The sequence below is a fragment of the Diuraphis noxia genome, unplaced genomic scaffold (genome assembly GCF_037042655.1).
Source record: "Diuraphis noxia isolate RWA-SAM2 unplaced genomic scaffold, SU_Dnox_SAM2 contig0001, whole genome shotgun sequence".
Lineage (NCBI taxonomy): Eukaryota > Metazoa > Arthropoda > Insecta > Hemiptera > Aphididae > Diuraphis > Diuraphis noxia.
Window position 1 is genome coordinate 27,447,008 of NW_028301711.1, and position 12,748 is coordinate 27,459,755.

General features: G+C 28.1%; 2 protein-coding genes and 1 pseudogene across 2 annotated transcripts in view; 2 read left to right on the plus strand and 1 right to left on the minus strand.

Annotated features, from left to right (window-relative positions):
- Nucleotides 1-346: 346 nt before the first annotated feature.
- On the plus strand, nt 347-7,311 carry LOC149060462 (uncharacterized; annotated as a pseudogene).
- LOC149060463 (uncharacterized) lies at nt 3,507-4,438 on the minus strand. The gene is made up of 2 exons (XM_089219511.1): nt 4,430-4,438; nt 3,507-4,235 (listed from the first exon to the last, which is right to left on the minus strand). The coding sequence occupies exons 1-2, from the start codon at nt 4,436-4,438 to the stop codon at nt 3,552-3,554; spliced, it is 693 nt and encodes a 230-aa protein (XP_089075637.1). The 3' UTR covers nt 3,507-3,551.
- Nucleotides 7,312-10,609: 3,298 nt separating the features above from the next.
- LOC149060464 (uncharacterized) overlaps nt 10,610-12,748 on the plus strand; it is a 44,363-nt gene continuing 42,224 nt past the window's right edge. The window contains exon 1 of the mRNA XM_089229239.1: nt 10,610-11,968. Within this exon, the coding sequence (XP_089085365.1) occupies nt 10,610-11,968 (1,359 nt within the window). The remainder of the gene's footprint in view (nt 11,969-12,748) is intronic.

Below are 12,748 nucleotides of genomic sequence, written 5' to 3' on the forward strand. Positions count from 1 at the left end.
TCAAGTTGATATAGACAAATTGTCGAAAAGAAGTTTTTGGCCAGTTAATAAAATAAATTTAAAATATTTTATATTTCCAATTTCTAATTGTTCTACAAAGTTTGCTGTATTTCCATTGTTGCACATTGATCAACAAGAGAAACCTCAAATTCAATGATTGGCTTTGAATAAAAATAAAATAAATTAATAAATTAAACTTAAAATTAAACTACTATTAGCTACCTACCTATAATTAATATACTTTGTACATATACCTTATTTATACAAATTTAGTAAACAATTGAAAAACTTAAAATATAATAGTAATTTAATATTATGTCCAGTATTTTTAATTATGAAATATGTTATGTGTCATAGAAATTATGCAGTTGTTGAATTTCATGATGGTTTACAACTTATCCCACGAAATTGGATTAAAATAAAATATCTATATCTATATCTATATAAAATAGATAAGTCTATAGCTTATTTCCCGGATATGACAAAAATTAATAATAAACAGTTTGACAAATTGGTGTTAAATACAGAAAAACCACATTCTTCTTGGGAAACTTTTTAATTAAAAAAAATCTGGGCATCATCAGGTAATAATTTCTTAACTTAAAATTTTTAACCATTATCATAAAAAAAATTGTTACTACAATAAATTGTTGCTTAAGATGACTTTATAAGAGGAAAACAGAAGTTGAGAATTGCCCTTACTCTTTCTGAAACTGAAGATATTAATTCCGATAGGGATGAAGTGATTTCTAAACGCAAAAGAAGATTATTAGCTGCAAAAAATATAAAGCATAAAATAACTAATAAAAACAAACGGTTACCAAAAAAAATTACTTCATCCATTCCTCCTCTACCAAAGCATTCTTTCAATCTATCTGGTAAGATGTTCAAACATTATTTATCTTAAGATAATGCTATTTATTTAGTGTATATTAAATTAAATTATGTTTAGGTCATCAATCACCTTGTAAAATGCCTTCTGAAAATTCAATTTATATTGATAACAATGTCTTAGAAGACTTGAAGTATAATGAACCCTCAAACCCAGTTATAAAAGGTAATGTTACATGTTTTATTTGATTTAAAAATATTAATAATATAATAATGATAATTAAATACCATTAAATGTTTTTCATATTCTATTTAATATTGTAGTACAATCAAATAGAGAACTTTCACCATTAAAGTTATACAACGCTCATCGTCAAATGAGATTATTACAAAATGAAAGTCCTCATTGTATGATTATTATTAAAAACTTGTATTAAACTATTTTTTGATTATTTATTTTTAACTTTTAGATGCTGGTTATCAGTCTTCTCAAGGACCATTGGGTATGACAAATACTGATTGATTTATACATTCTAATAACTATTTGAATGCATATCTTTTTTATTACAGAAGAAATGAACATGATCAGTCCTCCATTATTCATATCACCATCATCTAAAGTTAAACCTCTTTCAAACTCAACTCCTAAATCAAAATTGAACTCTAAAGTTGTAAGAGAACTTTTTATACATTCGCCAATTACAACACCAAAAAAGAGTAAGTAATTACACTTGATTAGGAAGTAATAATGACATAAGTACAACAATAATCTTTTTATCACAATAAATAATTATTTAAAGTTTACTATTTTAGATATACTAATTAATATGATCTGAAAAAACCTGATTAAAAAAAAAATACTCTAGTAGTTTAAATTCAAGAAATTTAAAATAGCCGTGTGACATAAATGGGATGTATAATACCTGTACACATTTGATCATCTATACAGTATGAACAATTTGTGCACTTAACACAATGAATTAGTTATTTTCAATATCATCATATTTTGTATTGTGTACTTATTACCGATAGTAGAACTATGTTTTCAATACGAACATAAATAATTTTTTCCCTTATTGACAATACTATAACATACTTTTACGTGATTTTGGCGACCATGGTTGTCGCAGGTCATTGTGATTTATTGCAGAACAATTAGAGTTCACTTCAATGCAATGTGATTAAAATTATTGTCCTTGTTATTAATATTTGGTTATAATGAAAAATTGTATAAATTTTAGGTACAGAAAATAAAAAAAATTCAGATTTTACAATATCTACACTAATCGAACTAAACGTAAAACTGAACAAAGTTATATTAAATCAGGCAAGACAACAACAAATGTTAGATGACATATTCAAACAACTTAAGCCTAAAGCGGCCCATACACGGTACAATTAATCGCACGACAGATTGTACAACAGTTGTATGTACTAGTTGTACCAATTTGCAGTACGCGATATCCGACACACATTAATACGACTTATCGTACTACAAGTTGTTCAACTCATCGTATATATTGGTAGGAGTGTCATAAATCATAATACTCATAATCATAACTAAAAACAAATATAAATATAAAAACACGTGTATAACATTATATTTAATAAATTAAACAATTTAATAGTGTATTCAATATTTATTTTCAATTTATTTGATATGGCTCCCATGTCGAATAAAACCAAAGCTAGTATTGTGGTTGCGTTGTTGTTGAATAGTGACGAAAAGAAGACAAAACGTAAAAGGAAATGGTGTAAAAATTGGTTACTAGAAAGAAATAGATATTCGCATGTTAATTTACGAATTGAGTACTAACGAACCTAGAGACTTTCAAAATTTTTTAAGAATGGATGAAACTACTTTTCAATCTTTGTTAGAAATGATACGACCAAAGATTACTAAGCAAGATACAAATATGAGGCCTTCAGTAACAGCTGAAGAAAGACTAATTGTGACTTTAAGGTAATTTATTTAGTATAAAATTATAGTTTTAATTTTGCTTCCTATATCACTTTATTTAACACTCTGTTTAAAGGTACTTAGCAACAGGCAATTCTTATGAAGATCTAAAATTTACAAGTGCTATATCACCTCAGTTAATTGGTAAAATTGTCCCAGAAACATGCATGGCAATCTACGAAGCATTAAAAAATGATTATTTGAAGGTTAGTAATGCTTTATAATTGTGCCATATGTAGGGGGGATGTGACAAATAGAGCTAACTACAATAAAATAGTTACCTACATAAATATTTTTAGTTTTTACTGTAGACTCTGAGAAGAACAAGGGATGCATTGGCTTTAAGATGATTTTACATATTTTGTTTGTTTAATTTAAATGACTTTAACACATTTAACATTTTAAACAAAGAGTATATTAACAAAACAAAACAAAATAAAATTAACAACTTTTAATATCAACCATTAGTAGGATTGATCAATAACAACTAAAAAATTCATACTTTGAACAAAGAGTAGGTATATTAACAAAACAAAATAAAATTAACAACTTTTAATATCAACCATCAGTAGGATTGATCAATAACAACTAAAAAATTCATACTTTGAACAAAGAGTAGGTATATTAACAAAACAAAATAAAATTCATACTGTGTTTAAATAAAAACAAACTAGTTTTTAGAAATATATATTTCTATGCATTGACTTTGAAAAAGAAACTATATATTATTATGCTTAACTGTCTGATGTAGTTGTATTTCTTAAACATGCTTCATAATGATAAATTCTTCAAGTTCACTATGTGATTTTTTTGGATTAAAACTTGGTACTTCTAATTTATCTTGGTTGTTTGAGCTGTTGACTAGATTTTGTGAGTAAAAATTATAAGGTTCATTTGTAGTAGTAATCCTGTATTCATTTTGTTTTGACATCGTTTCTAAGTTAGTGAACTGTGGTTGTGTAGTATTAGGATGATATCCACTGGAAGTGTACTGATAATTGTGTTTAGCAGTTAGAGGGTTTGAACAATTTACTAAAGCATCTTCCTTTAATTGACCCATTCTACCGTAATACATAATGTCAGATACCAATTTTTCAGCAATCAGTCTTTGATGTTCATTCATCCCTTTTAACTGGAATGCTATTCTTTTCCCTACTACTGCATACTCATCCTCTTCGGGTTCTGGAGTGGTAAGCTGCGAGTGAGCTAAGTCAATCAATTCATTTTTTTTAGCTTCCATAGAACTTAATTTTGGACTACCATGTGGACTTTGAGATATTTGTTTTCTTTTTTTATGTCTAGCAACATAAGCTGATGTTGAACTACTAGAATTGTTACTTTCATATTGTACTCCTGATGCTTCGGATAAACTACTTGTAGGAGTATGTGGTGGAAGAAATGAAGTCTCAGATAGTGATTCATGCCCATAGTCACTTTCATGATTCTGAAATTAATTGTAGAGATTCAATTGCTTTTTAAATGTATACATAGTTTTTATAATAATAATAATAATTTATTCAAACGTATAAAATGGGAAATTGCTCAATGGGAATTGTAGAATATTTTAAATAGTTTGTGCTGTGAGATGGTAAATAAAAAATGGAGGTGGAACGGTTATTATAAGCTGGAATGTTGAACGAGACGCATTTTAATAGATTAGGAGCATCAACTTTATTATTGATTAGGATGATATGTCTACTAACTAAAGGAGTATTTGGGCATCTATGTTATCTTTTTTTTAACAAATATAAACATTTTTTTGATGTGGCAAGTATTGATTTATTGTTTTGCAGGTGCCTTCTACAGAACAAGAGTGGAAACATGTGGCAGATGGCTTCAACCAACTTTGGCAATTCAGAAATTGTTTAGGTGCAATTGATGGCAAACATATTATAATAAAAAAACCTCAGAAAAGTGGATCTTACTACTATAATTACAAGGGGACATTTAGTCTGGTATTATTTGCTGTGGTTAATGCTAATTATGAATTTATATACATTCATATGGGCACAAATGGGCGCGTATAAGATGGAGGTATATGGAAGGAAACCGGACTTTGCAAACGTTTGAAATCAAATAAATTGAATATACCACATCCTGTTTATTTCCCTGAAATTGGATTTATGCCTTATGTCTTTATTGGAGATGAGGCATTTCCATTGATGGAAAATCTAATGAAACCGTATGCTCAAAGGAACATAAATGTAGAACAAAAGATTTTTAACTATCGTTTATGTAGAGCAAGGAGGGTAGTGGAAAATGCTTTTGGCATACTAGCCACTAGATTTAGGTTATTTTTGAGACCTATTGCTATTGACGTTGACAAAATTGATACAGTAGTTCTGGCATGTTGTGCACTGCATAATTTTTTACGAAAAATGTCCAAAAAAAATTATGTAACTGAATGTTATGTAGATCACGAAGATAGTCATGGTGGAACGGTTGTCCCCGGTATGTGGCGACAAATTGGAGAATTACAAAATATTGAACGGTACAGATCATCAAACAGTAGTATTTCAGCTAAATCAGTCAGGGATTTATTTAAAAAGTATTATAATAGTGATGGAAGTATACCATTTCAAGAAAGAATGATTTCATAAATAAATCATTAAAATAGATGTTTATACATATTTTTGTTTTATAATGTATTGTATTTTTATTCTTAATGATGTATCAAGTATTTAACTAATAAATATTCAGTAAATAAAACTTACACTATTATTTTCTGCTAAAGTTGTATTTTGAGCTTCATCTTCATCGATAATATCATTGGATACGCCATTTCTCCCTGTTTCACATTGAGCAGTGAAGTACAGTAAATCATAATACCATAAAGAAGGCTCATAAACATTTTCTGTACTTGATCCAGTACGCATGGAACTTTCTACCTAAAAAATGTTTTAAATATATTTTTAGGATGTCTAATAATAATTTTTGCAAAGGTAATATACATTTAACAAGTTTATCAATTTCTATAAGTTTGGCCACGCATAAAAAAAAATTAATAATTAAATTTAGTAATTTCCTTATATGCAATACATAAAAAATAGCTTAAAATATGTGTATTGTAATGAGTTAAAATATAAAACAATATCAAATAAAGAAGAAATTATTTATCAATTCAGTAATTCTGAAGGATAAATTTATTAAAATAATTATTTTAATTTAAATTAAAACCAAGTTTAGTGCCTATATCAAAAGATTATTATAATATATATTTGTATTTTAAATTAAAACTAATTGTTGCATACATTTTAAACAGTAATTGAATACTTATATTAATATAAATATATAATAAATATTCGTACTAAATAAAATAAATACTTACTTTTTTTAATTCTCTCCTAAATGTTGTACGCATATTATTAATCTTTTTTTTTAGAAGTTCTGTTGTAGCTTCAGGATATATTTCTTTAAGTTTTTTCAATAGTATTTCGTAGCTTGAATTTCGTTTAATTTTATTAGAGTAATCTTTACATTTCACATTCCAGAGGCATGAATGATTTCGATATAATTCAATGAAATCTTCCCAAAAATCTTTATTAACATCCATTACAATGTTTTTATATGAATAACTTAACAATAAATAAAAACAATGACAACTAATGACAAGTACAATATTATTGAAGTTAATACAAAAAACAATATTTTGAAATATCAAATAACAACGAATTCAGTTTTAAAATCTTATCAGTTATAGTTCACACGTGCTTGGTGATAAAAAAGAACATAATATGATAGTTAAATCGATCAAACTTTTATACGCAGGTCCACACATGTTACGATTTGTCGCATTTCAGACTTGTCGTACGATAGATTTTATGCAAGTTCAAACTTCATCTCGTCGTACTACACGTTGTACAACAATACCATACACGTTACGATAATCGTTTGTGAAATCGTACCAAACAAAGTTGTACAATCTGTCGTGCGATTAATTGTATCGTGTATGGGCCGCTTAATGATGAAAGCATGTGTGATGATGATGTTATTTTAGAAGGATTTCCACTTGATAGCTTGGATAGATTTAATGAAGTTAATATGAATCTTAAGACCGATAAATTGTTTTTTAGAAAATTGGTAAATATTTTATAACTTTATTTTTTAATTCTAAATTTAATTATTTGTATGAGGAATTTTATTTACAGGTTAAAAAGCTTAGACAATTTCATGGTCCAAGTATATCGTTAGTTACAAAGTCTATTATGGATGTACTTTTTACAAATCATTTAGGATGCAAAATGTCTTTGACTGGCCGAGGTGCATTAAATAAAAAAGATAAAGAACCAACCTCTTAAAACTACATTGTTATTTAAAATTATTTCTGGTGAGTTGTTAATGATTTTGTTCTTAATGTGTAAATTGTTTACAAAAAATGTTTCCTTTTTTCTATTTAAGGAGTTATTTTAAAAAATGTCAAAGGAGCAAGTGTAACATCTATAAATAAAGCTGTAACAGGTTGGCTCAAACATGCCAAAGAGCGTTATGAAAGACACATCAAAGAAATTTCTGATCCTTAATCTTCTACCCATTACTAATGTATTCAATACACAGTTAGTTACTTTTTTTATATTTGTATTATAAATGTATTATTACGATATTATTATATTTTATAATAATGTAATTTATATTTAAATATTGTTATATTTAAATATCATATATTGGCTATTATTTAACAGTCATAAATGTATTCAATACAGAATTATTATTAGTTACTTTTTTTATATTTGTATTTTAAATGTATTATTACGATATTATTATTTATAATAATGTAATTTATATTTAAATATCATATATTGGCTATTATTTAACAGTCATAAATGTATTCAATACAGAATTATTATTAGTTACTTTTTTTATATTTGTATTTTAAATGTATTATTACGATATTATTATTTACAATAATGTAATTTATATTTAAATATTGTTATATTTAAATATCATATTATATTGGCTATTATTTAACAGTCATAAATGTATTCAATACAGAATTATTAATTACTTTTTTTATATTTGTATTTTAAATGTATTATTATGATTATATTATTATTTATAAATGTAATTAATATTTAAATATCAAATATTGGCTCTTATTTAACCATCACAAATGTATTATTATTTAAAAAAAAAATAAAAACTTTGATATTTTCATTTTTATATTCAATAGTTTTCATGTATATATGTATATGCAATCATATTAATATGTTTCATTAAATAATAAGTTATTTTGTTATGTAGGTATTTAAAGTTGATAGTATTCAAACAATTAATTGATTGATATAATAAAAATTATTCTCTTGTCTTACCTATAGAATTTGTTTGTACAATACTATTAAATAGTATTAATTAATTATCTATTCTAAATTATTTATTTAAAATATTAAAAATATATACCATATGACTCAATTGAGAAGCATGTCGACCTAAATAGGCATCATTAAAATGTAATGCGACAATTGTGGAACCCTGGAACTCTCAAAAAAGAAAGTTCTTATACAAGTCCTAGGATTCCTGATCTTTGGTCATCCTAGGAGGTTTGGCAATGAAGGGGCATTTTAATATTGCCAAATACAGCCACTATTTCAGATGCTTTTAGGAAGCATTTATGGTCTATAATATAAATGCATATAATTTAAGACTCATTTAGGAAGTGTGTCGACCTAAATAGGCACCATAATAATATTTTGAGAGACTATTTCAGACTGTTTTGGGAATTATTTAGGAACTAAATATATGTCATTTTAGACTCAATTTGGCTTCATTTATGACTGAAATGGGTAGCAAATTAATGTTTCCAAATTACCCTTTATTGGGAAGGTATTGGGTAGTACCTATAGATGGTCTCAACTCGGACATCAGGAAGTCAATAGACTGCCTTGGAACCCTCATGGATGGTCTAGGACCAAAAAAGGAAGCCTAACCTAACCTTCCTAGGAGGGTCTTGGTGTTGTTAGGAACGGCTGTCTTATCAGCGGCATTATTAATTCTAACCGCGATTGCGACCAACCGTCTAGAACCGATTTCGCGTACATACCTACGAATTATAAACTTAATTGAGTACGTATTATTATTTAAATACTTTAAACACCCCCCCCCCCCTAATGGGGCCTGTAATAAGGCTGAAAAAATCTAAGAGTTGTAAAAATCGCAATAGTGATTATTATAAGAACGAATTGATAACATGTGAGTGATAACGGGACTAATAATATATGCATCTATGACGACGACTTTATAAAATAAATTTGTTTTAATATAATTAAATCACTGATGAGTATTTATTATTTTATGAATTCTATTCAAATTATTTTATTTTATATTCAAAATCAATTTATCATAAACTAATTGGTTAACCTATTTAAATAATAAATATAGTACTTGAGGTTACACCAATATACGTGTTACATTAAATTTGTATCATATTTTTGTAGGTACAAGGTACTTATATTAATTTTAATTTTTTTAACGCTGTACATAGACCAAAATATTTTGTTTTGGTATTACATAAAAAGTATGTTTTGGAAATGGTTAATTTTGGTATAGTTGATGATTGGTGCCCATTATTTTAACATATATAGTAGTAAAATAGTAGTTTTGTCGTTAGACTGGAAAAGTAAATTTAGATTTTCTAATATTCTAAATATCATTTTTATGTATGGAAAAGGTAAGTTTTGGATGTTCACTCCTCCATTGTTCACTCATCTTGGTTTGACTGTGACAAGTGTGACATTACAATTAATAATATCTATAGATCCGTCAAACTAGGAAATGATTATAGCTCGAGTCATCGAGGTAATCAGATAATTAGCAATTAGACCGTTCAGTGGTGATAGTCGTATAATCTCCACTGTGGCAATATCAACGGACGTCGATATAGTTGATGTCGAACAAACAATGCTAACACTCAATGAAATACCTACCTTAAATGGTAAATATAGTTAAAATATAGTTAGTAATATAGTTAGTATAAAATATGGTATATTTTTATCTTGGAATAGTGGAATTATTTGGTTCAGTAAAATATATAAAGGTGGCTGAGAGAAAGGGGCATGGAAATTATCCATGGTTTTGTTAACAAATTCAAACTATTTATATAATATTAACAAGTAACAACAATATTGGGAATTCGCACGTTGCTTTGTTCAATGCGCCGCCGCCGCGCTTCAGTAGCCTGCGTCCACTACTCCCCACTTCAATCGCACCATATGGTCAATGATGGATATTGCACACTATTTTATAATCACTATTCACTAATCAGCTCTTTTCGTTCGTAATCAGTACCCAATGACTATAATGTCCGTATAATGTTCGTATCATCGTATCGCGAACTGTACACGTCACGTATGTACCAAGTTTTTATGATTTATATTTTATATAATATACATTATAAAGTATACACACGCTCGCGGAATATAACGACGACACTCTACCGCAAAACCTCGTGATCACTCATAGTGTCATCGTACGTTTTATTCCTGAACACCTGATCAGTGAATTTCTAATCGTAAGTATACTATAGTATTACAATTAATATTATATATGTAGATATTTCATATTATGACCCCTTATGTGTCTAAAAAAATGTATATTTATATAATTTGAATAAGTACCTATACAATAATCATTGATAATATATATACATTATTTGTATACTTACCTACCTATAATTAAATTATTTAAAATCAGTTGAAGAAATATCTCAATAAAACTGTAACCTATATTTACCTAATACCTAATTAAAATTGAATAGTTTAATGTAGACATAAGGATCTATGTTATAAGGTACCTTCAACAATTATATAGGCATCTCATATAGTCAAAATGATTAAAAGTGATCGAACTAAACGGCGTAAGGTGCAACAAGAATTACACACGATCTATAATGTTTATTCAAATACCGAAACTGTGACAAATTTAATGATGGATGAAAATAATACTTCTACTAATGAATCTCTTCATATGCCATTTTGTAGTACAGATAATGAATTGTCTACATTTACTCAGTTCTCACATAATAATCAAAATTTTAATTTTACTCATGCTGAAAATAATACATCTTCAACATCTCAAAACGAATCAATAAGCAACCAAATAATTAATTCCTCAACTACAGAAATTATAAATTCATTTAAGGATGATTTAAGTATTTGGGCAGTTCAGTGTAATGTTTCACATTCTACTATAGATAAATTATTAAAAGTATTGAAAAAGTATACAAATATTAGTACCATAAATCTTCCACTTGATAGCCGTACACTATTAAATACTCCTTGTTCAAATAAATTAAATGTGCGAAGTGTTGACCCAGGACAATATTCTCATTTGGGATTAAAAGCAGGAATTTTAAGATATGCATCACCAAACTTATCTGAAATTAAAATTGCTATTGGGATTGATGGTTTGCCTTTGGCTAAAAGCAGCAATACTCAATTGTGGCCTATTTTGGCTTATATCATAGGTATGCCAAAAACTGTTTTTCCCGTAGGTATCTATCATGGAAATTCAAAACCAAAAAATAGTGATGATTTTTTAGCGGATTTTGTATCTGAAAGTAAAGAACTTTTATCAAATGGTATTGTTTTAAATAATATTTTGAAAAAGGTAACAATTGATACTTTTGTTTGTGATGCTCCTGCAAAAGCATTTATTCTGAAAATTAAAGGACACTCAGGGTTTTCATCATGTACCCGTTGCATTCAAGAAGAAGAATACTATCTAAATAGAATATGTTTTCCTTACTCTGAAATTAAATCTATAGAAAGGACACACAATAGTTATGTTAACAGAACTTACGAAGAACATCATGTTGGGCCAACTACATCACAGCTTACTGAACTACCAGGTGTAGATTTGGTGTATTCCTTTCCACTAGACTATATGCACCTTGTGTGTCTAGGTGTTGTTCGTAAAATGATATTACTTTGGTTGTACAAAGGACCTGTAAATACACGTCTTCCAAGTCGTGATGTTCAAAAGTTAAATGCCTTATTGATGTCTGTAAAATCATGTATACCTTCAGATTTTGTTAGAAAGACAAGGGAGATTCAGGAGGTTGGTAGGTGGAAAGCCACAGAGTTAAGATTATTTTTGCTTTACATTGGACCAGTTGTATTAAAAGATGTGGTTGATAAAGATATATATACACATTTTATATCTTTGCATGTATCTATGGTTATATTTGTTCGGTGCCGATTCCGTCGATGACAATATTTATCTTGATCACGGGTCTACGCCGATAAGGCATAGAATGTTCTAGAAGAACCCACCGCCCGCCGCTCTACAGCGCGAACCGGCTTTCGCGAATAGAGGCCTATGCACAATTAGTCAGTCGTTCCGTGCCCACCGCCGTTGTTGAAGTTCGTTCCGTAACATATTTAGTTTTTACGCTTCGCATCGCCCTTCAATTTTTGATTACGGAATCAATGCGGTGTAGTGAATTTGCCATTGTTGGCATCTAATTTTGTATAACGCTTGAGTGCAAGCGGGCGACTCGGTTATTGTTATTACCAGTGTCGTGTAATTCTTTGACGTACGCGGGTACATCAAAGCCATAGATAAAAGATTAATAGATAAGCAACTAGACCGAATATTTGGTTTCGAACTACACTAGCGCTTGGTGTCATTCTCACCAACTAAAAGACCAGCTCAGGCGGCAGGGCGCAGGTAGTAGGTACAGTCTGTATTTTAGTCAATAATCTTTTATTTATGATGCTAATATTATATTGAATAATATTTTACTTATTTCACATAATATAAATGTTAATACATGTAACTCCTTCAACTTAACAGTAAAATATAATTTTGATATCATAATATATATTACTTTTTAGGAATTATCAAATACTAAGTAAATTGTAATAAAGAAATAATAAATAATTTTTTTTTTCTATGATGTATATTTTAAAAAAGTTATAATACGTGGGTAGGTATTTAAATTATACAAAAATATAAAATGATTTA